Below are 25,044 nucleotides of genomic sequence, written 5' to 3' on the forward strand. Positions count from 1 at the left end.
GCCAGCTGCTGGGCCTTGCTCACCTCCAGCTCCAGCTGGGCCCGGGCGTAGACCAGTTCTAGCTCTCGCACTTTCTGTACCCGCTGGAGCTCAGCTTCCTGGAAGGGGGGAGAACGCAGCATTCTTTTGATGGCGTGGCCCCTGGGAACTGCCCCAGCGAGTCACCCTGGCCAGCAAGGCAGAGGGAACAGGGGCCGACGGGGTAGAAATGTAAACTGACGGTCAGTTAAGTGGGACTCCTGGCCAGGCTGCCTTTTAGCTAGTGACCGGTGGGAGTCCTTAATCCAGGCCTTGGTTCCCTCATCTGTAAAATGGGGAGAGTATCTGCCACCGGAACGGGAGATCAGGCATGAAATAAGCGCGTGTAAGATGCGTGCAACCCTTTGCGCAAAGCTGGCCACCGCCCAAGCGCACGTTGCATGGCGGACAGCGGTCCTAATGCCCGGGGGGACAAGTGAAAAGATACAGGGCAAAGGGCTTTATAAACCACGTTGTATTTAGGGCTTTACATTGGGATGCCTGGTCTCCACCCCTCTCAGGGCTGCAGCGATGGGGCCCCTTCTAGACCCCCTATGCCCCCCGCCAGGCATCACCCCCACTCACCGTCTCAATGGCCAAGGCCTCCGCTTTCAGCTTGGCCTGCAGCACGGAGCCTTCTCCCTCGATGCGCAGGGCCTCGGCGCGGGACTCGGCCTCGGCCTTGGCGGTCCCAGTGCTCTCCACGGCAGTGCTGGAGGGGTGCGGGGGTCAGGGCACACCAGGAGGAAGCCCGGCCCTGCCCTCCTCCACCCTCACTTCTGCGCAGCAGATGTCACATGTGTCCCAGTCCCTCCACCAGCTGCTTTTCTGAGACCCCACCTCCTCCTCTGGTTCTCAACCCACCTCAGAGCCTCCAGCTCCAAGAGCTGCCTGCGAGCCTTCTCCGCTTCAGATTGGTCCAAGATCTTCTGCCTATCCAGCCGGCCGCGGGCTTCTTGCTCAAGTCTCTGAGCCTCGTGCCTGGATGGGAGAGGGGACCGGGAAGATGCTGGCCATCTTCCAAGATGCGAGCCAGATCTCCAACCTGAGCTCCAAGGGCAGGGACCGCCAGCCTGTTGGGTGCCCATGGGAAGCACTCAACATGTCAAGGGAAGAATGTGTGCGCCGGAAGCCGGGCATGATTGCAGGGGAAGGAACCGGAAGGAAGGATCCCCATGGAAGGAACACACTTGTGACCCGAGGCCCCTGCTTCCACACAACCCGCCCTCTAGTCGGAGAAACAAAGGAACGTGGTTGATTTCGGATGATGACAAAGTTCTCTGAAAGTGGGTGATGGGCCACCAAGCAGAGAGGGCGCTGCTTCAGTTGGGGCAGAAAGAACGGGGCTCTGGAAGGAGGCAAACTTTGGGTTGAGGCCGGAGGAGGAGCCTGTCTGAAGGACTCTAGGGGCATTCTGGCCAGAGGGAACAGCCAGTGCAGAGGGCCTGGAGGCAGGAGCCCCGCTGTGCCTGGGAGAGGCTGGAAGAGGAGGTGGGCGAGGCAGGCCTGGACCCCTGGTGCCTGGAAGGGCCCCAGAATGTTCTAGCACAAGCAAGGTGAGAGGCCACAGGAGCAGGATGGTACCTAGTCGCACTCTGAGTGGGCCATAGTATCTGCTAAGGGTGACAGCAGGCCGACCATGGAGGGGGGCAGGGCACCTTGTGACCCAGGTCCCGGCAGTGGGCAGCGGGGAGCCCCCCACCGCCCAGGCCTCACTCACTTCGCAGCTGCCTCCTGGGAGTTGGTGGTGATCTCAATGGCCAGCTGGACGCTGCGCTGGAGGGCATCCCGGGTCCTCTGGTCCACGGGCTCCACCGACTGCACATCCACGCTGCTGACCACCAGTCCGTTTTGGGGGAACACGGCCCGGTCCCGGGGCTGGGGCAGGGCCCTGCCGTCGAGCCCCTTGGCTTCTAAGGTCTCGAAGCCAAAGACAGCAGCGCGAATGATGCGGGCAGAATTCTTATGGAAGTCATCGAAGGTGACGGAGGCCACGGCCCCCCGCACCCGGGACGCGATGGCCTTGCAGGCATCGCCCACGAAGTCGGGCACTGAGAAGAGCTTGGCTGTCTCATGTGGGTCCTTCCGGTCATTCAGCTCAAAGTGCCTGTGAACAGAGAGGCCCAGAACAGGGAAGCCCTCTTCCTCCGGGAAACAGCAACTCGTCTTTGGAAAGGACTCCGACACCCACCCTCCGTGACTGGCCAGGGTCTCCTGTGACAGAGAATGAGAATGAGTGCCCACCATGTGCCCAGGTGGGGTCCCATTTCATTCTCCCAGCCACTCTATGAGGTGCGGATGAGCATTATCCCCTTTTACAGAGGAGAAAGGAGAGGCCCAGAGAGGTTAAGTGACAGGCCCGAAGTCACAGCGTACGTGGCAAGCCAGAAAGTTGAACTGGGGCAGCGTGGCTCCAGGATCTATGCTCTTAGCGACGACGCGGTAGTGCCCTCCAGAGATGGCAGCGCCCCGTCTGCCCCTGTCATGGTCCTAACCACTCGGCCCCGAGGTGGGTGTGGTGGGGCACAGCTGCTGTGTGGGACTCCCCTCCCCCAACTCCAGTCGCTGCCATTTGAGCTCTAACTAGGTGCAGGGCGCCGCTCCCATTCTCACCGCGTCCCTTCAGCAGCCCTGTGAGGGTGAGGTTGTCCCTCTTATTTTATAGATTGGGAAATGCAGGAAAGCACAGAGTCACTTGCCCGGGTCCACAGCCCGCAAACCATCTGCCCACTCGCACTGGGTGGGTCCAGCTGACATTTTTAGAACCTTGGCAGTCACGTGGTTGGCTGAACACATGCTGAACTTGGCTGGGGAGTGTCCTCCTGCCGTGTCCACTAAGTCCTGCTCCTGGGAGGGGAGTCTGCATCTCCCTGTCACCCCTCCGTGCCCCTTGGGCATCAGACAGGGTTTGCTTCTTGACCAGGGCGTGGAGGGTGGCATCATGCCCCCACCGTGAGCCCAGCCCTGTGGGCCGACTCCTCCCCCCACCCCCAGGGCCACCAGCACCCTTTCGGACCCCTCCCCACCCCTCACCAGTTGTAGGCCAGCTGCAGCTGCAGCCTGGCATGGTCTGCTGTTTCGATGGTGATGACATCGGTGAAGAAGTCAGGCCCGAGCAGCAGGCAGAGCGCACGGCGGGCGTGGGGACGCTTGGGCCTCCCGGCGGAGAGGGACAACACGGTGAACTGCTCCTCAGGACCCAGCGACACCAGCTCGGGCCCAAAGACCACCCTGCCGAGGGAGCAGGGAGTCAGACCCACAGAGAACCCCTCCCGCCTTGTCCCCCCGGGTCCCTGCGGACCTTCCCGTCTCCCCCCACCCTTCCCGGCAGTAGCCTCCCCAGCTGCCCCCCTGCCCCACCCCGGGTCGACCCCTCACCGAGCTCTCTTCTCTCTGTAGTCATACACCTGCACGGCCGCGTTGTGAGGGACCCGGTAGCTAACCACGCGGGTCTTGTTCCGGGGAGGAGAGGGCTGAGGGGTCTTGGGCGTCTCCTTCATACCCCTGTCCGCCAGCGGATCCTGCCCCTTGCTCAGGAGCTCCTCCACCCCAGGAGGCAGCTCTTTCTCCCACAGGACTTCATCCTGGGTCAGCATATAGGTGCTTCCAATCACAGCTCGTACCTTGATGGCAGAGAACAGGGAGGGATGTCACCTGGGAAGGGAAAAGGGGGAAGGACCCAGCCAGCAGCCAGAGGAAGGGGGCGGTTATTATGGTGCTGTGGTCACACATGGTCTCTGGGATGAGGCTGCTTTCAGATGCGCCGCTGCTAGCGCAGTCACCTTGGGTGCACCCCTGCTTCAGTTCCTCATCCGCCCCAGGTTGAGGACTGAATGACACCTCAGCTGCCTAGTGCTGTAGTATGTGGTAAGGGCTTGATATTATTTCTTCTGGAATTTTCCTTCTTGGGGCAGCATGGAGGGCATCTGTCCCTAGGATGCCCTCCATCCTAGGAAACAGGTAACATTCGCCAACTCTCCCTAGGATTCTGAGCTCTCCTTCCTCCTTCCAGGTTGGAGTTTTAGAGAAAGAGGTCGGAGATGGGGTCCTAGGTCAAACCAAGGTCAGGGCTTCAGATTACAGGGGCGAAGAGGAAAAATCCCCCCTGGATAAGGGAACGGGGGAGGAACTTGGTTATTGCTGTTCCAGGGCCACTCCCCGGTCAGACTAGGCCGGGGCCAGGTCTACTCATCCTAAAACCCGGCTCAGCTTCTCCCTGGGGATTTCTCAAATTTGAAGTTAGCTATTTACAACAAAGGGAAGGTAAATTCTCCACTGAATGCCCTCCTCCCTACCAGCTGGCCGGCTCAGATGCCACCACCAAGGCTGTTGAAGTCCCCTCCCCCCTCTCCACCACGCCCCTGTCCCCATCGGCCCTGGGTGGGCCACCCCCAAGACCACACGAGGAAGGGTGCCCACCCCCTAGCCATTAATTACCCTTCCGGTCTTGACGTCCTGCACGTAGATGCCCTCGTTCTCGTCCAGGGGGATGGCCTGACGCTCTTCCACCACCTGTACCTTGGCAGAGGGCACGTACTCCAGGGGTCCGCGGATGAGCCAGTGGTCCCCAGCCTGGTGGGAGACCTTATCCTCCTCTTCTCCCTCCTCCAGGGGCTGCAGGGCCCTCAGAAGTAGCCCCTGCTGCTCTGACAGCACATACACATCCTGGATGCCCCGCTCCAGTCTCTCTCCAGGCTGGAGGAAAAAAGACTTCTCGCCCTAGCGGAGAGACGTGGGGTTAGAAGCTGTTGCCACCCTGGGTCGTGGCTGCCTCTCATAGCACTTCTTTTGGTTCCTGTGACCACAGGCTTGTGATGCAGACAGGAACCCAAAAGCATCCTCCCCATGTTCCCACCCTAATACAGCGAAGCATTATCTGGACCACGAGGCTCAAATGCCCACAGACCTCGTCTGGTCAAACCTGCCTTTGATAAGTCCTGTAAACTGTCATGACCTGGACCCTCACAAGCTCAACAGTTAAGAATAAACCTCTTGTAGTACCTGGGTGGCTCTGTCACTTGAGCATCCAAACATTTTTTTTTTAATGGTTATTCATTTTTGAGAGAGAGACAGAGCAGGAGCAGGGGAGGGGCAGGGAGAGAAAGAGACAGAATCTGAAGCAGGCTCCAGGCTCTGAGTGGTCAACACAGAGCCCGATGTGGGGCTTGAACTCATGAACCATGAGATCATGACCTGAGCCAAAGTCAGACACTGAACCAACTGAACCACTCAGGCGCCCCTTAAGCGTCCAATTCTTGATTTGGGGTCGGATCATTATCTCATAGTTCGGGAGTCTGAGCCCTGCACCTGAAGCTGGTTGGAATTCTCTCTCCCCTGCCTTTGCTCCTCCCACGCACTCTCTTCCTCAAAAATAAAAATAAAAACAATAATAAAAGCTTTAAAAGAATAAGAATGGACCTCTTGTTTCTCTTCATTTCTCCCATGCCTATTTCTTTGGGCTGGTCATCTGGGCATTGACAAACTCAATTGTTGGGCCAAATGAATCTGGCTGTTTCTTTCTTTCTTTCTTTCTTTCTTTTTTTTTTTTTCAACTGTGTATTTGAGATACAATCTATATAGCATAAAATTTTTTCCATTTTAAGTCCACAATTCAGTTGCTTTGGCATATCCACAGAGTTGTCCAATCGTCTCTATGATCTAATCCCAGGGCCTTTTCATCACCCTGAAAAACCCTGTCCTCAATAGCATTTACTCTCCGTCCATCCCTACCCCCCATAACCATGGATCTATTTTCTATCGCTACGAATTGACCTGTATGGGACATTTTGTATAAATGGAACCATATAGGGGCATGTAGGTGCCTCAGTCAGTTGAGCATCCAATTCTGGATTTCGGCTCAGGCCATCCACGATCTCAGTCATGGGATCAAGTCTCACATTGGGCTCTGCACTGAGCGTGAAGCCTGCTTGGGATTCTTGGGATTCTCTCTCTGACCCCGCCCCCCAAATTTTGAAAAGTAAAATAAATGGGATGAAACAATATGTGGTCTTATTTCCTTTTACAGCTGAAGGATATTCCATTGTGTGGATATACCACAATTTGTGATCCGTTCATCCACTGCTAGACATTTGGGCCGTTTCTGGAAGTAAAATGTTACAGGAACACAGAGGCACTTGTTCATTTACAAGCCGTCCATGCTTTCGCTCCGACAGTACAGTTGAATATGCTCGCAAAGCCCAAAGTATCTATGATCTGGCCCTTTACAGAAAAGTGTGCCAATCCCTGGGAGTCCCGTGTAGAGTTAAGAAAGGGCTGAGAGAGTGGGTGGGGAGAAGCATCAACTAAGAGGTTTTATGTAAGATGACAAGGTTTCCAGAACAGCAGGCAGGGACGGGCCTGGGAGGTGCTCCCAGAAGAAACTGTGGAAATTGAGGTTGGGGGCCGCCAGGGAGATGAGTGGGACCGTGTCTCAAAAGATAGAACTAGGTGTGCAAAGACACCGGGGGAGCCAGCACAAGACTGGTGCTTCTAGAACACATACCTGGGGTGGGAGGAGGGAAGGAGAGGTCCCAGGCCCTCTTGCCACTCAAGGGCATCCACCCTCCCAGACCCACCTTGACCACACGCTTCTGCCCCAGCTGGTTCTTGCCGTCCGGTCCGACTGGGTCAAGAATCACACAGTAGTTGTGGGGGCCCAAGGTGGTGATGGGCACGACCCCCAGCATCTCCTCATAGACATCTGGCACATGGGCCTCTGTGTCCTGCACGGTCACCAGCCACTCCTCCCCGGTGCGGCGGGTCACCCCTCTAAAGTCTCGGAAGTTCTGCAGAGCCCGCAGGTGAAGGGCCGTCTGTAGAGACAAGAGGTCGGGGTGTTTGGGAAAACCGCTCTCCAATTTCCTCAGGGGACCTGGGAGCCCTCCTGGCCACTAAGGGCTGCCAGACCTGAACGCCAGTCTCTACCAACCCAGGAGGACCTGTTAACCCTCTCAGAGGACGGAACTCCTCCGGTGTTTTTCTTTTAGTGGCCCTAGAAATACTGCTTCTCTTTCACGTCACGTCCTCTGCCGCCATTCTCTGCCACTCAGAGTGATCCCTACCCCAGGGTCCCTTAACCCCCCGCAGAGCACAGACCTTTTCTGTGAGGATCACGGCGTCCACCAAGTCCAGAACCTCCTCAAACACTCCCGGGAGATACGCCCCCACGGAGCGCACCAGCCATTCTTCTCCTGGGCAAGGTAAAAGGGTTGGAGGGGGGGAGATGCCATGTCACCATGACAACAGGGCCAGGGGATTGCCCGCACAGAGGTGGGCAGCAGTGGGCAGCCCCCCAAAGCTGATAAGAGACCCCAGGGAAGCACTTCCTCCCAGGCTGCAAGTGGCCATCCCCAGCCCTGAGGGCAGAGCACAGCCTGTCCACCCCCATTGACACCCTTATGAACCCCACCTGTCACCCTTTCCTTGCCGTCCCGGTCCCAGCATTCCTTGCGGGCCCTCAGCCGCAGGGCCTGGTTCTGCCTGATGACTGTGGCCTGGATGATCTCTAAGACCTCCACCTCCTTCCGGGGGATATATGTGCCTGGGGAGGAAAGAAAGGGTTGGAGGTGAGCAGGTGTCAAACTACAATGGAAAGGTCGGGAGCCTCTGCGCCAGTTCCTCAGGCCCAGCAGAAGGAACTTACCAGGTCCTTCAAATAGCCACTCATCCCCTGCCACCACCTTCTCTCCATTCTTATCCTCAAAATCCAGCAACGCCTTAAGATGGAGGGCAGTGTTGGGCATAACCACCGTCAGTGGGGTGATGTCCTAACAAGGGAAGAAGGGAGGTCATGGGACATTCAGCACCACGTCCCCAGGAGTCACTCCCAATACCTTGGAGGTCAGAGTCTGCAGCACCAGTCTTTATAGGTCCCCAAATAGCCACCAAGTGGAATGTACAAGGTAGGGGTCGTCCCAAAGCCTGAAGGACTAGAACAGCTGACCGAACAAGAGAAAGCTCCTACCAACGAGCCAAGAACACATGATCCTGTGTAGGAAGTGTTCAAAAGTGGTTCTGAAATTAGAAATCTAGGCTGGGAAAGTGGGAAACACCTCAAGGTCTAGTGTGCCCAGGGAAGCGTAGGAAGAAAGTGGGAAGCCTGGACAGCTGTAACAGGCATGCTTTGTCATCAGGGTGGCTTCATGGTCACAAGATGGCCACTGTACTCCAGCCATCACATCTCCTTTCATCAGGAAGGGGGACCCGCCAACAAGTAAAACCTTTAGAAGTTTGTAGAAATGTTTCTAAGAGTAGGACTTCACTTGGTCTTTGATCTGAGGGAGGCAGGAAAGGACAGAAGAGGCTCACAGAGGCTAGAAGAGACAGGCCCAAGGTCACACAATTAGTGAGGAACAGAGTCAGGACTTGAACCTCCATCTTTGGTGAAACTTAGCTATTTGCCGCTCCTTTCTCTGACCAGAGCGTCCTAGCTCAGAAAGGCCGAGATACTCCCCCTGCTGACCACACGCTGGGTTGGAGTCAGGCAAGCTCTTCCTTGTGCATCTTCAATGGGCATAGCACCTGGCTGATTGTAGTAGGGACGGGCCACACACACACACACCACACCACACACACCACACACACCCACACACACCCACACACCCCCTGTCTTCCTGGATTGGAAGCCCCAGGAGGTGAGAAGACAGATACAGACCCCAGTCTTGAAGCCGACCATAGACAGTATCAAGGAAGACAGGTTGCAAACTCAGAGCTGAGGCCCAAAGAAAGAGCCGGCTTTTGATACAAAGGTGCAGGGAGAGGAGAGGGTGAGCATTCTGGAAGGAGCGTGTGGGTTTTTCACCCCCCACATCTACTCTTGTAGCTTTCGGTGGAACGGGTAGGAAATGAGGCTAGGTCTGCCTTTACTGCTGCCATTCCCCTCACCTAAGCTGACAACATCTCTCACCTGGACAATGGAAAGATCTTCCTAATTTGTCTCCCGGCTGCCACCCTGTTTCCTTCCAGCCTGTCCCCCATGCCACTGCAGGCTTCCAGCTCAGGTGACTGGGTACCCAGTAGTATTGCCACAGAAGATTGGGAACACGGGAGAAGAACAGATTTGTGGGGAAGGGAGAGCGTCAGGGCTGGATGTCCAGTAGGAGGTGGCTGTGGGACATCCAGGAGAAAGCCTCCTAACAGGCAGCTCCCAGCTGTACAGGGGTGGGTGTCTCCAACATAGCCCACGTGGTCAAGGTCACGAGAGGGCACACAGGAGATTCAGGACAGAATCTGAAGGCAGAGGGGGCAGGGGAGGAGAGCGAGACATCTAAGAAGATGGAAAGAGATATCCACAGAGTGAAACAGGAAGACAAGTTTTAGCGGGGGTGGGATGGAGAAAAAAAAAAATTTGTCTATTTTCCAAGTATTTATTTTGAGAGCGAGAGCAAGCGAGGAAGGGAGGAGAAGAGAGAGAGGGAGACAGAGAATCCCAAGCAGGCTCCATATCATTAGCGCAGAGCCCAGTGTGGGGCTTGAACCAACGAACCAGAAGATCATGAGCTGAGCCAAAATCAAAAGTCCGACATTCAACCAACTGAGCCGCTCTGGTGCCCCCAAAAGACAAGTTTTAATAAGAGGACAGGTCAACAAAGGTAGTGGCCAAGAAGACCCATGAAACACAGAATGTCCACCCAGGTTAGGGAGTAGGAGTTGGAGGCCTTGGGGCTTTGTGAAAGCAAGTTCAGTGGAGGAGGGGGTGGGGGTGGGGGTGGGGGCCAGATGCAGGGGCTTGGGAGGGAAGGTGGCCGAGGACGTCAAGCAGTTATCAAAGAGTAAGTATGAAAGGAAGGCACCAATTTTCTAGCAAAGAGCTAGAAATTGGATTTATATATAGGGCCCTCATAAAAGTTCCTACTTTTAAATTTAAATTTCACATGCATATCCTGTGACTTGGAAATTCTTAACAGTTTTTACTCTCTTTTTTAAAAATTTTATATATAGTTTATTTACCTTTGAGACAGAGTGGGGGAGGGACAGAGAAAGAGGGAGACACAGAATCCGAAACTGGCTCCAGGCTCTGAGCTGTCAGCACAGAGCCCAATGCGGGGCTCGAACTCATGAACCAGGAGATCATGACCTGAGCTGATGTTGGATGCTTAACCGACTGAGCGACCCAGGAGCCCCATTACAGCTTCTACTCTTAAAGAACAACAAATGCTATATGCTCCTGGCCTGGCTGGCTTAAGTTGGTAGAACATGGAACTCTTGATCTTAGGGTTGTGAGTTTGAGCCCCAGGTTGGGTGCAGAGATTACTTAAAAATAAAATCTTGAGGGGCGCTTAGGTGGCTCAGTCAGTTAAGCATCCAACTTTGGCTCAGGTCACGATCTCACAGTTCGTGGGTTCAAGCCCCACATTGGGCTCTGAAGCTCAGAGCCTGGGGACTGCTTTGGATTCTGTGTCTCTATCTCTCTCTCTGCCCCTCCTCTGCTCACTCTCTGTCTCTCTAGAATGAATAAATGTTAAAAAAAATTTTTTTTAATTAAAAAAATAAACTCTTGAAAAACAATTTTAATTTTTTAAATGTTTATTCATTGGAGAGACAGAGAGACAGAGCACGAGCGGGGGAGGGGCAGAGAGAGAGAGGGAGACACAATCTGAAGCAGGCTCTAGGCTCTGAGCTGTCAGCACGAACCCACAAATTGCAAGATCATGACCTGAGCAGAAGTCAGATGCTTAACCTGAGCTACCCAGGCACCCTGGAAAAAATGTTTTTAAAAGCACGCACAAAAAAAAACAGCAAATAGAAACATGCTCAAGGCCACACAGACAAGTATGTTCATCACAACACTGTTTTTCTTTATAAATTGGAAACACCGTAAACAATACTCAACAGGAAAATGGCTGAGCTTCAATACAGTGTATGGAATTACATAGAACAAACAAGACTTATGTAACAACATGCAGTTCATTCAAAATACACTGGCAAGTGACAGTGTGATAGCTTTATGTGAATAGGTTATAGTAAATATGATTTTTTTACATATACTATGTTGATGCATAAACATATCTGGAAGCATAGACCCTGAACGGATGATCGTAGAGGACTCTGGGGAATGGCAAGCAGAGATTGGTGGTGGAAGTCACAAAGGACCTTACAGACTTCTGAATGCATTCTTTAGAATGAATAGCTTCCACAAGTAAGCCTTTACGGAAAGAGAAGGATGGAAGAGACAGGGCATGCTGATTGGCCAAGAGAAAGGCATCAGTAGTGGAGAAATTAAAGACAGAGGAAAGAGAAGCTCTAGGTGGGGGAACAAGGTTAAGTGTTGGACTTCAGCTCAGGTATGACCTCATGTTCAGGAGTTCGAGCCCTGCATCGCATTCCACACTGATGGTGCAGAACCTGCTTGGGACTCTCTCTCTCAAAATAAGTAAACTTAAAAAAAAAAAAAAAAAAAGAGAGATAGAAATATATAAACTTACCCAAGGAGGTGAAAGACCTGTACCCTGACACTGATGAAAGAAATTAAAGGAGACACAAATGGAAAGATAGTTCATGCTCATAGATTAGAAAAATATTGTTTAAATGTCCACACTGCCCAAAGCAATCTATGGATTTAATGAAATCCCTATCAAAATACCAACAGCCTTTTTCAGAGAACTAGAACAAACCTAAAATCTGTGCGGAACCACAAAAGACCCAGAATAACCAACGCAATCCTGAATAAGGAAAAGCTGAAGGCACCACACTTCTAGACTTCTGGTTCTATTACAAAGCTGTAGTGATCACAACTCTGTGGCACTGGGACGAATATAAACATAGATCCATGGAGCAGGATAGAAAGCCCGGAAATAAAGCCACAATTATATGGTCAATTAATCTTCAGTAAAGAAGGCAAGCATGTGGAATTCGAAGAAATCTTTTCAAAAAATGGCGCTGGGAAAACTGGACAGCTACATGCAAAAAAAAAAAAAAAAAAAAAAAAAAAGAAGACACTGGCCCACTTTCTTACACCATACCCTAAAATTAACTCAAAATGGATTAAGGACCTAAATTGTGAGATGTGAAATCAAAAAAATCCTAGAAGAGAGCACAAAACGTAATAATCTCTGATGTTGACAATAGCTATAAAAATGTTGCTATCACCTCCTGAGCAAGAGAGAAAAGCAAAAATCTATTGAGACTACATCAAAATAAAAAGCTTCGGCACAGCAAAGGAAACAACCAATAAAACTAAGACAGCCTGCAGAAAGGGAGAAGACATATCCAACAAAGGGTTAGCGTATTCAAAATATATAAAGAACTTACACAACTCAACATCAAAAAATAATCTAATTTAAAATGGACAGAAGACATGAACAGACACTTCTCCAAAGACATCCAGCTGGCCAATAGATAAGATGAAAAGATGATTAACAGGACTCATTATCAGGGAAATGCAAACCAAAACCACAAGAAGAGATCACCTCACTCCTGTCAGATGGCTAAAATAAAAAACACAGGAAACCTAAGTGTTGGTGAGGGGGTGGAGACAAAGGAATCCTTGTGTACTGTTGATGGGAATGCAAACTGGGGAAGCCACTATGAAAAGCAGTCTGGAGGTTACTCAAAAAAGTTAAAAATAGATCTATCCTACAATCTAATAATCACACTACTGGGTATTTACCCAAAGAATATGAAAACATTTGAAAGGATACATGCACCCCTTTGTTTATTGCAGCATTATTTACAATAGTCAAATTGAGGGAGCCCAAGTGCCCATCAATAGAGGAATGGATAAGAAGATGTGGCATACAGAGAACTCGCCAATTTGGGGAAAGAAATAGACATTGAAATCCAAGAGGCACAGAGAACTTCCCTAAGACATAACTTGAATCCTGAAGCTAGGGAATTCACTTTCTTCTCAATGCTCATGGCACATTCTCCAAGATTGATCACATACTGGGTCAAAAAACACCCTTCCATAAATACAAATGAATTGAGATCATACCATGCACGCTTTCAGATCACAATGCTATGAAACTTGAAATCAATTACAGGAAAAAGTCTGGAAAACCTCCAAAAATGTGGTGGTTAAAAACCACCCTACTAAAGAGTGATTGGGCCAATCAGGCAATCAGAAGAAATTAAAAAATATATGGAAACAAATGAAAACTGAAATACAACAATCCGAATTCTCTGGGATGCAGCAAAGGCAGTCCTAAGAGGAAAGTATATTGCAATCCAGGCCTATTTCAACAGACTAGAAAAAGTGCAAATTCAAAACCCAACAGAGCACCTAAGGAAACTAGAAGGGGAGCAGCAATAGCACCCCAAACCCAGCAGAAGAAGAGAAATAATAAAGATCACGGCAGAAATAAACAATACAGAATCCAAAAAAACCAGTTGAACCGATCAATGAAACCAAGAGTTGGTTTTTTTGAAAACATAAACAAAATTGATAAACCTCTAGCCAGGCTCCTCAGAAAGAAAAGAGAGAACACCCAAATAGACAAAATCATGAAATAGACAAAATCATGAAAAATGGATCTATTACAACTGATCCCTTAGAAATACAAGCAATCATCAGAGATTACTGTGAAAAATTATATGCCAACAAACTGGACAATCTAGAAGAAATGGACAAATTCCTAAACACACATGCACTACCAAAATTCAAATGTGAAGAGATAGAAAATCTGAACAAACCCATAACCAGTGAAGAAATCAAATCAGTTATCAAAAATCTCCCAACAAAAGAGCCCAGGGCCAGATGGCTTCCCAGGAGAATTCTACCAGCCATTTAAAGCAGAGTTAATACCCATCCTTCTCAAGCTATTCCAAAAAATAGAAGGAAAACTTCCAAACTCATTCTACAAAGCCAGCATCACTTTGATTCCTAAGCCAGACAGAGACCCAACAATAAAAGAGAACTAGAGGCCAATATCCTCAACAAGATACAAGCAAATCAAATTCAACAGCATAAAAAAAGAACTATCCATCATAATCAAGTGGGATTTATTCCTGGGTTACAGGGCTGATTCAATATTCGCAAATCCATCGATGTGATACATTAACAAAAGAAAAGATAAAAACCATATGATCCTGTCGATAGATGCAGAAATAGCATTTGACAAAATATAGCATCCTTTCTTGATAAAAACCCTCAAGAAAGTTGGGATAGAAGGAACTTACTTAAACATGATAAAAGCCATTTATGAAAGCCCACAGCTAATAGCATCCTCAATGAGGAAAAACTGAGAGCTTTCCCCCTGAGATCAGGAACACGGCAGGGATGTCCACTCTCACCACTGTTGTTTAACATAGTGCTGGAAGTCCTAGTGTCAGTAATCAGACAACAAAAGGAAATAAAAGGCATCAGAATCAGCAAAGAGGAAGTCAAACTTTCACTTTTCGCAGATGACATGATACTCTACATGGAAAACCCAATCAATTCCACTAGAAGCCTTCTAGCATTGATCCATGAATTCAGCAATGTTGCAGGGTATAAAATCAATGTACAGAAATCAGTTGCATTTTTATACATTTTATACAACAATAATGAAGCAACAGAAAGAAATCAAGAAACTGATCCCATTCACAATTGCATGAAAAACCATAAAATACCTAGGAATAAACCTAACCAAAGATGTAAAAGACCTGTACGATGTAAACCATAGAAAGCTTATGAAAGAAATTGAAGAAAATACAAAGAAATGGGAAAACATTCCATGCTCACGGATCAGAAGAATAAACGTTAAAATGTCATTATTACCCAAAGCAATCTACACATTCAATGCAATCCCAATCAAAATTACACCAGCATTCTTCTCAAAGCTAGAACAAACTAGCCCAAAATTTGTATGGAACCACAAAAAAAACCCCAAATAGCCAAAGTAATATTGAAGAAGAAAACCAAAATGGGAGGCATCACAATCCCAGACTTTAGCCTCTACTACAAAGCTGTCATCATCAAGACAGGATGGTGTTGTCACAAAAACAGACACACAGACCAATGGAATAGAATAGAGAACCCACAATTGGACCCACAAATGTATGGCCAATTAATCTTTGACAAAGCAGGAAAGAGTCTCCAATGGAAAAAAAGACTGCCTCTTTAACAGGTGGTGCAGGGAGAACTGGACAGCAACATGAAGAATGAAACTAGACCACTTTCTTACACCATACACAAAAATAGACTCAAAATAGATGAAGGACCTGAATGTGAGACAGGAAACCATCAAAACCCTAGAGAAGAAAGCAGGAAACAGCCTCTTTGACCTCAACTGTAGCAATTTCCTACTCGACACATCCCCAAAGGCAAGGGAATCAAAAGCAAAAATGAACTATTGGGACCTCATTAAGATAAAAAGCTGCTGCACTGCAAAGGAAACAATCAAGAAAACTAATAGGCAACCCACAGAATGGGAAAAGATAGTTGCAAATGGCATATCAGATAAAGGACTAGTATTCAAAATCTACAAGGAATTCACCAAGTTCCACACCCAAAAAACAAATAATCCAGTGAAGAAATGGGCAGAAGACATGAATAGACACTTCTCCAAAGACGACATCCAGATGGCCTACAGGCACAGGAAACGATGCTCAGCATCACTCATCATCAGGGAAATACAAATCAAAACCACATTGAGATACCACCTCACACCGGTCTGAGTGGCTAAAATGAACAAATCAAGAGACTCATAGATGCTGGTGAGGATGTGGAGAAATGGGCACCCTCCTGCACTGTTGGTGGGAATGTAAACTAGTACAACCACTCTGGAAAACAGTGTGGAGGCTCCTCAAAAAAAAAAAAAAAAACAAACTATCAACAGAACTCCCCTATGACCCAGCAATAGTACTTCTGGGGATTTACCCAAGGGATACAGAAGTGCTGATGCACAGGGGCACATGTGCCCCAAGGTTCATAGCAGCACTTCTAACAATAGCCAAATCATGGAAAGAGCCTAAATGTCCAACACGGGATGAATGGATCAAGAAGATGTGGTATATATATACAATGGAGTATTACATGGCAATGAGAAAGAATGCAATCTGGCCATTCGTAGCAACACGGATGGATCTTGAGGGTGTCATGCTAAGCGAAATAAGTCACGCAAAGGACAGATACCATATGTTTGCACTCATAGGTCCAACAGGAGAAACCTAGCGGAGGACCATAAGGAGGGGAAGGTGGGGAAAAGAATTAGGGAGAGGGAGTGAGGCAAATCAAGAGAGACTCTTAAATACTGAAAACAAACTGAGGGCTGAAGAGGGAGGGGTAAAGGGGAAGGGGGGTGATGGTCATGGTGGGGGGCACTTGTGGGGAAGAGCACTGCGTGTTATATGGAAACCAACTTGACAAACTATAAATAAAAATTTTTTTAAAGAAGATGTGGCATACATATACAATGAAATAGGACTCAGCCATAACAATAATGAAATCTTGCCATTTGCAACAACATGGATGGAGCTAGAAAGTATAATGGTAAGTTAAGAGAAAGATACGATTTCACTCATATGTGGAATTTAAGAAACAAATGAATAAGGGGGGGGGAGACAAACCAAGAAACAGACTCTTAACTCTAGAAAACAAACTGATGGTTACTAGAGGGGAGGGGGAGGGGTGAACTAGGTGGAGGGGGTAAAGAGTACACTTATCCTGAGAAGCACTGAATAATATATGGCATTGCTGAATCACTGTTATTGCACAGCTGAGACTAATAAAATATTGTATGTTAATTACATTGGGATGAAAATAAAATTTAAAAAAGAGACAGAAGGATAAGCCAGGTTCCTGGGTCCACCTGATGGAGGCTCCAACAGGTAGAAAGGAGAAGAGCAGGGATATAAGGTAAGGAGAGGGGATACAGACCCAGACCCCGCCAGATGGCCTGGACTTCTAAGTATGTGGCAAAATTGTTCAATAGTGGGGGGGGGGCACCCAGGTAGCTCAGTTAAACATCTTATTCTGATTTCAGCTCAGGTCATGATCTCATGGCTCATGGGTTTGAACTCCGAGTAGGGCTCAGTGCTGTCAGCCCCCACTCATGTGTGCTCTCAAAATAAATAAACTTTAAAATGCTACTTAAAGGGGCACCTGGGTGGCTCAGTCAGTTGAATGTCTAACTTTGGCTCAGATTACAATCTCACCAGTTGAGAGTTTAAGCCCCACCCGCTCTCTCACTGCTCCTCCCCAACTCGTGTGCATGTACACGCACTCTCAAAGTAAACACTAAAAACATTAGAATAAAATAAAGTGCTACTAAGAAAAGAGGATAGAAAATAGGAGTGGGAAATGATAACACTTAGAGCGTGCAGAGAAAAGTGGAGAGAAAGCCGGTTAGGAAGGAAGGGAACCACTGAACAGAGCTGGCCTGGGAATGAGCCACTTGACCCATCAGCTACTTGTAAGACTGTCATCCTTGTGGTTCTGTTCCCATGGCCAAGAAGCCCCTCCTGGGTATGAGGACAAAAAGGACAGGTTGGGGTCACAGCAATCCAGGGCTGGCTTTTGCCACAAGTCCTGCACATTACAGAGTGCTAAGATGACACCCTCCCATTGGTGTAGGAAAGAGAGCCCAGGAGGAGAATCTGAGGGACAGAAGACAGAAGGAAAAGCCCCGAGGGGCCATGACAACCGAGGAGGCTGGGGTTGAATTTCCGAGGTGGGGGCAGGGGGAGAATAACCAGGTTGAACAAACTGGCGCTGGGAGGGGCTGGAGCAGAACAGAAGAGGCGGGGGTCAGAGTGGAGGTCAAGAAGGCCAAGTCGTTGACAAGGTCATCACAAGGACATTAGTGAGGCTCCCATGAGTCAGAAGTAGGGGCCGGGGAGGGAGGCCTGAGGCAGGGGCCATCTCAGTGGAGACCAGAAGGAAGAGGAAGGGGCAGAGAGGGTGGACAAGGAAGCCTCCATGGCATCAGACTCCAAGGAGGGAGAGGCCCTGGCCCTCTTGGCCTGGAGGATGTGGGGTTTGAGAGAATGAGCTGCTGTGGGCTGGGGAACCTAGGGAGCCTTAAACACTGGTGCCCTATGACCTCCCCCCTCCACACCACTCCCCTCCCAGAGAGGACTGAGCTGATCAGAGGTAGCGCCTGAGTCTAGAGGATTTGTAGTTTCTGACAGTTTCAGACTTACATAGAAGTTGCAAGAATAGTACAAAGAATTCCCAGAGGCGTCTCACTCAGATTCCTCAAGGGTTAACATTCTAATTACTCTTCATCACTTTCCATCTCTACCCGCACACACTTCCCTCCCAAAATGGCTGCCACTAAGTGGGCAGAAAGGCCTCAGAGCTCCTGGGGTCATGCCACGAGGCTTTGGGGAGCCAGAGACACTGGTAGGCAGGGGAGTGGAGAGTAAAATGGTAAGGAGGGGAAGGTAGAACAGTTAGGGAAATAGAGGTGGATGCCAGCTTGCCCAGGCCCAGGGCCTGAGGGCTGGGCCACGCACGCAGGCCTGTGATGCTTTCCTGCGGAACAGTCACTGGCATCTGAGCCCAAACTCATCTCATCCACCTTTACCATCACTGGCCACCAGGGTCTGGCGCCATTTGAGTGAATGAAATGCTCACACTTGGCAAAATCGTTTGGCACCAGAATGGTCGGAAGCTTCTAGCAGGCTCCAGAGCCTGGAAGGTCGGGGGGGGGGGGGGGGGGGGGGGGGGGGGGGGGGGATGGGCTGACAGCTCTCAAAAAAGAGGCGGGTCTGCTGTGGGCATGCGAGGAAGAAGGGAGGAAGCAGTGATCTTGTCCTTGGTGAGGACCAGGCCCCTCCCACAGCCCCAGTTTGTTTTCCCTCCAGAAGGCAGTGCAGAGCCCTAGGACAAGGTGGCAGAACAGACGGAATGATTATAGAGGAAGCAAGCCAGGTACCTTTTCCAGCACCTCCCCTGGGTACAGGGGGAAGGGGTCCTGGGCCAGCCGGATCTCTAGGTCAGCATGGCGGAGCCGTACTTGCCCTGTGACGTCGAATAGCACCAAGCCCTGGGGATCCCGGGCCACTGGGTTGGCCACTGTGCAGTAGTGGCGTGGGGGGATTGTCACCATGCGCACTGGAGCAAACAGGACCCTGCAGGAGGATGAGAGGCAATGTGAGGACCCAGGGGACCCTGTTCCCACTTCTGAAGGGGACAGCGAATGGGAGAGAAAGCATCACCGAACCCAGGGCCAAACGTGCCTGGGAATAGGAAGGAGATAGAGGATTACGCCAGCAAGACTAACAGGCACCCCATGGTCCAGTCCCGACACCCACCTCTCATTGTCCTGCCGGATGTAAGTCTTTGGCCCGACCTCCACGCGGGACACGTTGCTGTTCTGGTCCAGCACATGGATGTAGTGGTATGGGGGGATGCGAATGATGGACTCTTCAGTTGCCATGGTGACTCCTGAGCCCAGGGCAGCAGGAGGACAGACAGATGGGGAGAAGAGACAGCAAGATGAGAACAGGAGGCCTGGCACAAGGTCACATGATGAGACTGGCTGGGGATGGGGGAGTGGGGCTTTCCTGCTCCAGCTCTCCATATTTCACCCTTGCTGGTCCCAGGCTGGCCACTTCCTTTCTTCTCCCGACCTGGGGCACCCAGCCCATCCAGACCTCATCCCTGCTGAGAGCTGAGAATGCTTGACACAGTTAACTCAGTTAACCCGCAGAAGCCCGGGGTGTTCTCTGCCTATTCCTTTCCCTCCCCAAGCTGCCTGCAGCACCAGAAGGGGCTTTAGATGAAAACTTTGGAGGTGCCCTCACCAGCACAGCAGGGAGCAGTGGCTGAGTAGCTTCCTGGCTCCTCCAGACACAGGCTCCGTTATTTCAGGGGATCCTGAGGACCCAACTGTATTGCAATGGTAGGCCACAGCCTAAGAATATTTACATCATCTTTGTCGGCACCCCCCACATCCCCACATTTTAAGTAATCTGGGATGAACTGTTCAGACATGGGCCACCTCTCAAGGGAGGGATGCCTGGCGGAACTGGTGCTCCCATAGAATCAGCTGGATTGGAAACCCTCGAATTAGCCCTTTCCTCCCCAGTTCTCTCTGGCCTGTGGTCACTCTTGGTTTCCTGCTGTTGTGGGTAGAGGTGGGCAGGAAGGGAGAGGGAATAAACAAGTACATATCTCAGCCACCCCCATCCTACCTGCTTCTGAATCCTGGGTGGTTCAGGAATACCATGCCTCCTGCCTAAACCCCCGCCCCTGCCCCCAGCAGGCCTTGGACTTCGGACGATATATCTCCTGGAGTCACAGAAAGGAAACCAAGTTTACTAGGCAACTCAAAGCCCTGCCCTCTGAGACTTTGGTCAGACAGTTTTGAAGCCACCAGCAGAAAAGGAGTCCCACTCCATCTACTCCACCATTGAACTAACTTCTAACCTGAGTGAGAAGTAGAGGTGAGGATGGAGTGGCTTGGCACAGAAGAAATAGGCAGAAGCCACAAAATTGCAGAAGCCAGGCAAAGGCACAAGAGTTCTACCTAACCTACGTAATCTGTAAAATTTTTATTTATCAATTTTTTTGTTTAGCAATTGTGAGTTTCCACAAACTCCACAAATTAGGAGCTACACCCTACATTCCAACCTAGAGAAACTGGCTAGGGCCAAGTCACAGCTGCTGCCTATAGATGGGACACAAGCTCTCCCACTTACCACAGTCCTCAATCTTGTCCCTGTTGTCTTCTACCTGGGCCGCCGCACTCACATCACCTGCCTGGCTCCTACTTACAACTCTAACTCAGTGTCATCCAATAGAATCTTCTGTACTGATGGACATATTCTAAATCTGGGCTTTTTGCAATGTGACCAGTGTAACTGAGTCCTCAGTTACTAAATATTAAATTTCCATAAAGGTGGCCAAATTAGGCTGTTTGATCCCACATTACCATGTGGCTCTAAGTAGCTGAGTCCCAGGTAGAGACTATGGATCATTCGAGGCCATGCAGCACATCAGTGGTACTACTGGGATGAGAATGCTTGGACCTGTCCCTCTCTGGTGGCAGCATGGGACAGTGATTAGGGGCATGGATTTAGCCAGACTGCCCCATCTTACAGTTCTGATTCCCTGCCTTCTACTGTTTCCTTATTGTCTTCCCTCATTTTGAAAGGTTACAGTTTTGACTTGCTTTCCTGGGATACTTTCCACACCAAAGGAAAGTTCTTCTATCTTGCAACTTTGTATGGGACTTGACCTTGATACTTTTTCGTTGCCCCGGTTTCTGTGAAGTTAATTTCCCTGAACTTAGAGGAGTGGCTTTTCTAACGTCAGAGCTCCCTCTTCTGTTGTTTTCAGGTAGTGTTTGAAAATGCGGAGGAGGGGGGGCTGCCTTTCTCCTCCCCACTCTTATCGCAACCTTCTGGTTCCTTCTTCTGGCTCCTTCCTCCCTACTGCTCAGTCCTGCTCAGCTATGCTTCCAAAGTGGCTTCCTAAGGTAGGGCCCGAAGAGCCCCCAGAAGCCAGGACTGCCTGCAGCCCTTACTGGATGGGGTAACCTCAGCCGAGTCCCTTGCCCTCCCCGGTACCCGTTTCCCGGCCAGTGAACTGTGAACAGATAGGGCATCTACCCAAGTTATGAGGCCTGAGGTCATCATCAAGTACTTGGAACAGAGCCCAGCTCTTCGGAGGCACTATATTACTCACTGCTGAGGAAGGAATAGCTAGAGGCCCAGCTCCCTTAATCAGTTAGGGAACGTGGCCTAGCACCAGAGTCCCCCCAAACTCACCTGGCCTTAACCCCCCCTTGCAGACTGGTCAGAAAGGCGGCAAGTCTTGTGATGCCCCAGCTGTGGGGCTAGGATCTGAACAGCAAAGGAGGGGCATCTGAAGGCCAAGGGAAATCTTTTCCAGCTGCTCCCTTGCCAGGTTCTCTGCAGGGTGGAAGCCTGGCCAGGAAGCCAGATGGGGGAGAGGAAGGGCTGGGGCTAGAAGCGGAGGTGTGGACAGGGCTCCGTGAGGCACACCCCCAGGGAAGATCTGAACTCTAGAAGACCATGCAGGGCTGGGAAGCAGGCCCCAGGAAGAGCCTCCAATGACTCCTTTTTGGACAATCACCCACTCCCTATGGCTGCGGCCTCTCCACCATCTGTCATCCCAGCTGGGCCCAGTCAGGGGGGCTGAGAGCCTCGCCCAGCTCAGTGACTCAGCTGAGAGTCATCCTTAGAGCTGATCTGGCTGGGCCTCCACCACGTTCCACACACAGCCAAGCCCTTGTTTCAGTATTAGGACCCTGTCTCACGGCTCCCCCCCCACCCCCCCCACTATGCCCTAAAGCTGTGCCTTCCACCTAGACCACCTGCTATTCACCCAAGAACACACTTTTCGCTTTTCCTCTCGCTCTCTGTAAAAAGGAGCCTCGATGTAAGCCCTCTCCAGGGAGCCAAGGAAACCACTCAACTTGGGCAGCGTGTTTGTGACAAGTCTCAGATTTTTTGTGGTTTACCAGATGAGATGACATGTATAGTCAGAACACTGTCTTTCCAGTAAAGCAGGCCCCTCAAAAGACAATGGTTAAGGAAGATGCTGACCTTTGGAAGGTCCTGCCCAGACGTTGGGTTTGGTCCAGGCTCCCCAAATCCACCCGTCACTCCCTTCAGTGCCTGCTTTCAAGATCTACCCTCCAGTCTGCTGGATTATCTGGGTGCACGCCCAGCTTGGTCTGATCACACTTTCCCCAAATGTCATGAGGCTCCTGCAAGAATCAGTCAACTGTTGCCAAAGTCTCTGACCCTGGGCCACACCCATGAAGAAAGGAGGGGTAATGGGCGGAAGGGCAGAGAACAAAACCTGTAGACAGAAGCTGCGTTCATCCCCTCCTTAAGAGGCAGCTCCTGACCAGCGTCTTGGCTCAGAAGTAAACTTGAACTACAGCAAAACTTAACGAACCTCTCTGGTCACTACCTGTCAGAGATCTCCAGGGTCAGCTTCGAGCGCCTGGCACACTGACTCAAACAGTAGATGTCCGAGCGCCCAGCTGTATGGTGTGCTGGTCTGTAGTAACATGGGCATCACCTGAGGCTTGTTAGTAAGGGGGCTTCTCAGGCCCGACTCAAGAGCTGCTTAATCAGCCCGCATTTTAACCAGATCCCTCGTGATTTGGATGCGTGCTAAAGTACCAGCCCCTCGCTTCAAGCAGCCACTCTCGGTCCTGGCTGTACTTGAGAGTCACCTGGAGGTCTCTGAAAACCACTGATCCCTGGGGATTCTGACATCAGTGGCCTGAGGTGGGGTGCAGGCATTGCTAGATTTAAAATCTCTCCCAGGGACTCTAATACACGGCAAAGATTGAGCTCGGTGGATCTTGGGCCACCTGCTAGCTCCGAGCCTTAGTCTCCTAGACTGAGAAAGGAGGGACTACTTCCTGGGCCTAAAGAGACTAGTGACCACAGGATGTCTCTAGGGCACCAGAGCTCAAAGTGTGGCTGGGAGGAGGGAGAATAAAGACTGCTCCTCAAGGGCAGGCCATTCGTTTATCCTCCACCCCCGCCCACTGCCAGGTCCAAGGAGCCCCCAAGCCAACACAAGCCTCTCTGCCCCAAGCAGGCCTGAAGTTGGAGGGGAGGTCGGTGACTCAGCCTCCACCATCATCCCTATCAAGCTCGGGTTTAGGAAAACCTACAGGACGTTCAGCATAAACAGGGGCTCATCTTTGTGGTTTTCCGGTACAAACATTCTAGTCTTCGGGGGAATGCAAGAGCCACATTCCTCAGGGACTGTACAGAAGCTATTTACCAGCTTCCCAGTGTAGGGGACATGATTTCCTACGTTTTAGGAACTTTCCTTCCTAGGAAAGTCTTATTGAGCTCCAGCTCAACTATCTTGGGGAAGGAGGAGCAGCTTGGTGGCCTCACTGGGGACAGAACAGTTCTGCCAGCTCAGCGTGCTCCTTGCCCTATCTTCACCCTACCTCCAGGAGGCTGCCAATTAATGCCACTCACTGCAGGTGGAGATTGCCCAGTTGAGAAGTGACCCAGGAGCCGGGCTTCAGAACCCCCGATCTAGATTAATGTTTTCTAAACTCGCTCCATCATAGGAACCGGCTGAGAGTGTTGCTCCTGTTTATGGTGATTCCCAGGCCTTATCCAGCCCCACTGCATCGAAGATTCCAGGAGTCTCTAGAATGTGCATCTTTGGCAAGAGCCCTCCCCCCATAACAGCTCCCACTTATTAAGAACTTAAACTGTGCCAGGCATTGTGTTAAGTGCCTTTAATTCATTTAACCCTCACAAGAACCTCAACTAGGTAACGGTATCGCTCAGGATCACGCAAAGATCAGAGGACAAAAGCCGGAACCTGGCCTAGTATCGCTTCTGCAGAGCTCCGGAAGCAGGAACCAGGAAGCACAGAAGGAGAACTTAGGACCCAGGTGGGGCTGATTATTCTCTAGGAGACTGTGGAGGGCACTTCACAGGTGTATTTTCTGCAAGGGGAGGGGAGACCTGGGAGGACAGTTACTACTGTGGAGCCCTCAGGCTGTCCCTGGGCCATCCACTCAGGGTGGTGGCTTTAAAGGCCTCTCTTTATCAGCTCACTGTGCCAGAGAGCAGCCCAACCCAGAAAGCTTCACCTGCTGTCAGGCCTGGTGCTCTGTTTGTCAAGGGCACAAACACGCAGGAGTTTCCAGGGAGTCCACTGGCTGGCACTCCATGTAACAACCAGCTTTTCCCCCCTCACGACCCAGGAGACCACCTAGGTTGGGCAGCAGACAGCACAGGGGACATCTGGCTCGATTCCCATCCCCCACCGTTCCCATACTTCACTCCTAAGAGCCAGCTCTAAGATCCCCAAAATCACAAACTGGCGGGTCCATATCAGTTTCCTGTTTCTTAATTTCACACCCCTCTCCCACACTGAAAGAGAAAAACTGAGAGACTTGCTCAGCAACCCCTAAGCCTTCTAGAAGTCAAGCCTACCTTGAGATCGCTTTGCTAACCACTTCCTAAATGGTGTGCTAGGATCACGACTGGCATAGCTTTCAGTGAGGCTGTAGGAAATCCTCAACATTTGGCAGAGATGAAGGATCTCGGGAGCGGGGGGGGGGGGGGGGGGGGGGGGGGGGGGGGGGGGGGGGGGGGGGGGGGGGGGGGGGGGGGGGGGGGGGGGGGGGGGGGGGGGGG

General features: G+C 50.7%; 1 protein-coding gene across 1 annotated transcript in view; it reads right to left on the reverse strand.

Moving 5' to 3' along the window:
• MVP (major vault protein) overlaps window positions 1–25,044 on the reverse strand; it is a 26,586-nt gene that overhangs the window by 994 nt on the left and 548 nt on the right. The window contains exons 2-13 of the mRNA XM_029946158.1: window positions 19,195–19,327; window positions 18,816–19,011; window positions 7,661–7,784; window positions 7,427–7,558; window positions 7,114–7,208; window positions 6,594–6,830; window positions 4,456–4,737; window positions 3,397–3,641; window positions 3,052–3,249; window positions 1,739–2,125; window positions 883–999; window positions 628–730 (exon numbers count right to left, since the gene is read on the reverse strand). Coding sequence (XP_029802018.1) covers window positions 628–730; window positions 883–999; window positions 1,739–2,125; window positions 3,052–3,249; window positions 3,397–3,641; window positions 4,456–4,737; window positions 6,594–6,830; window positions 7,114–7,208; window positions 7,427–7,558; window positions 7,661–7,784; window positions 18,816–19,011; window positions 19,195–19,319 — 2,241 coding nt within the window. The 5' untranslated portion in view covers window positions 19,320–19,327. The remainder of the gene's footprint in view (window positions 1–627; window positions 731–882; window positions 1,000–1,738; window positions 2,126–3,051; window positions 3,250–3,396; window positions 3,642–4,455; window positions 4,738–6,593; window positions 6,831–7,113; window positions 7,209–7,426; window positions 7,559–7,660; window positions 7,785–18,815; window positions 19,012–19,194; window positions 19,328–25,044) is intronic.

Source organism: Suricata suricatta, chromosome 8, assembly GCF_006229205.1.
Source record: "Suricata suricatta isolate VVHF042 chromosome 8, meerkat_22Aug2017_6uvM2_HiC, whole genome shotgun sequence".
NCBI lineage: Eukaryota > Metazoa > Chordata > Mammalia > Carnivora > Herpestidae > Suricata > Suricata suricatta.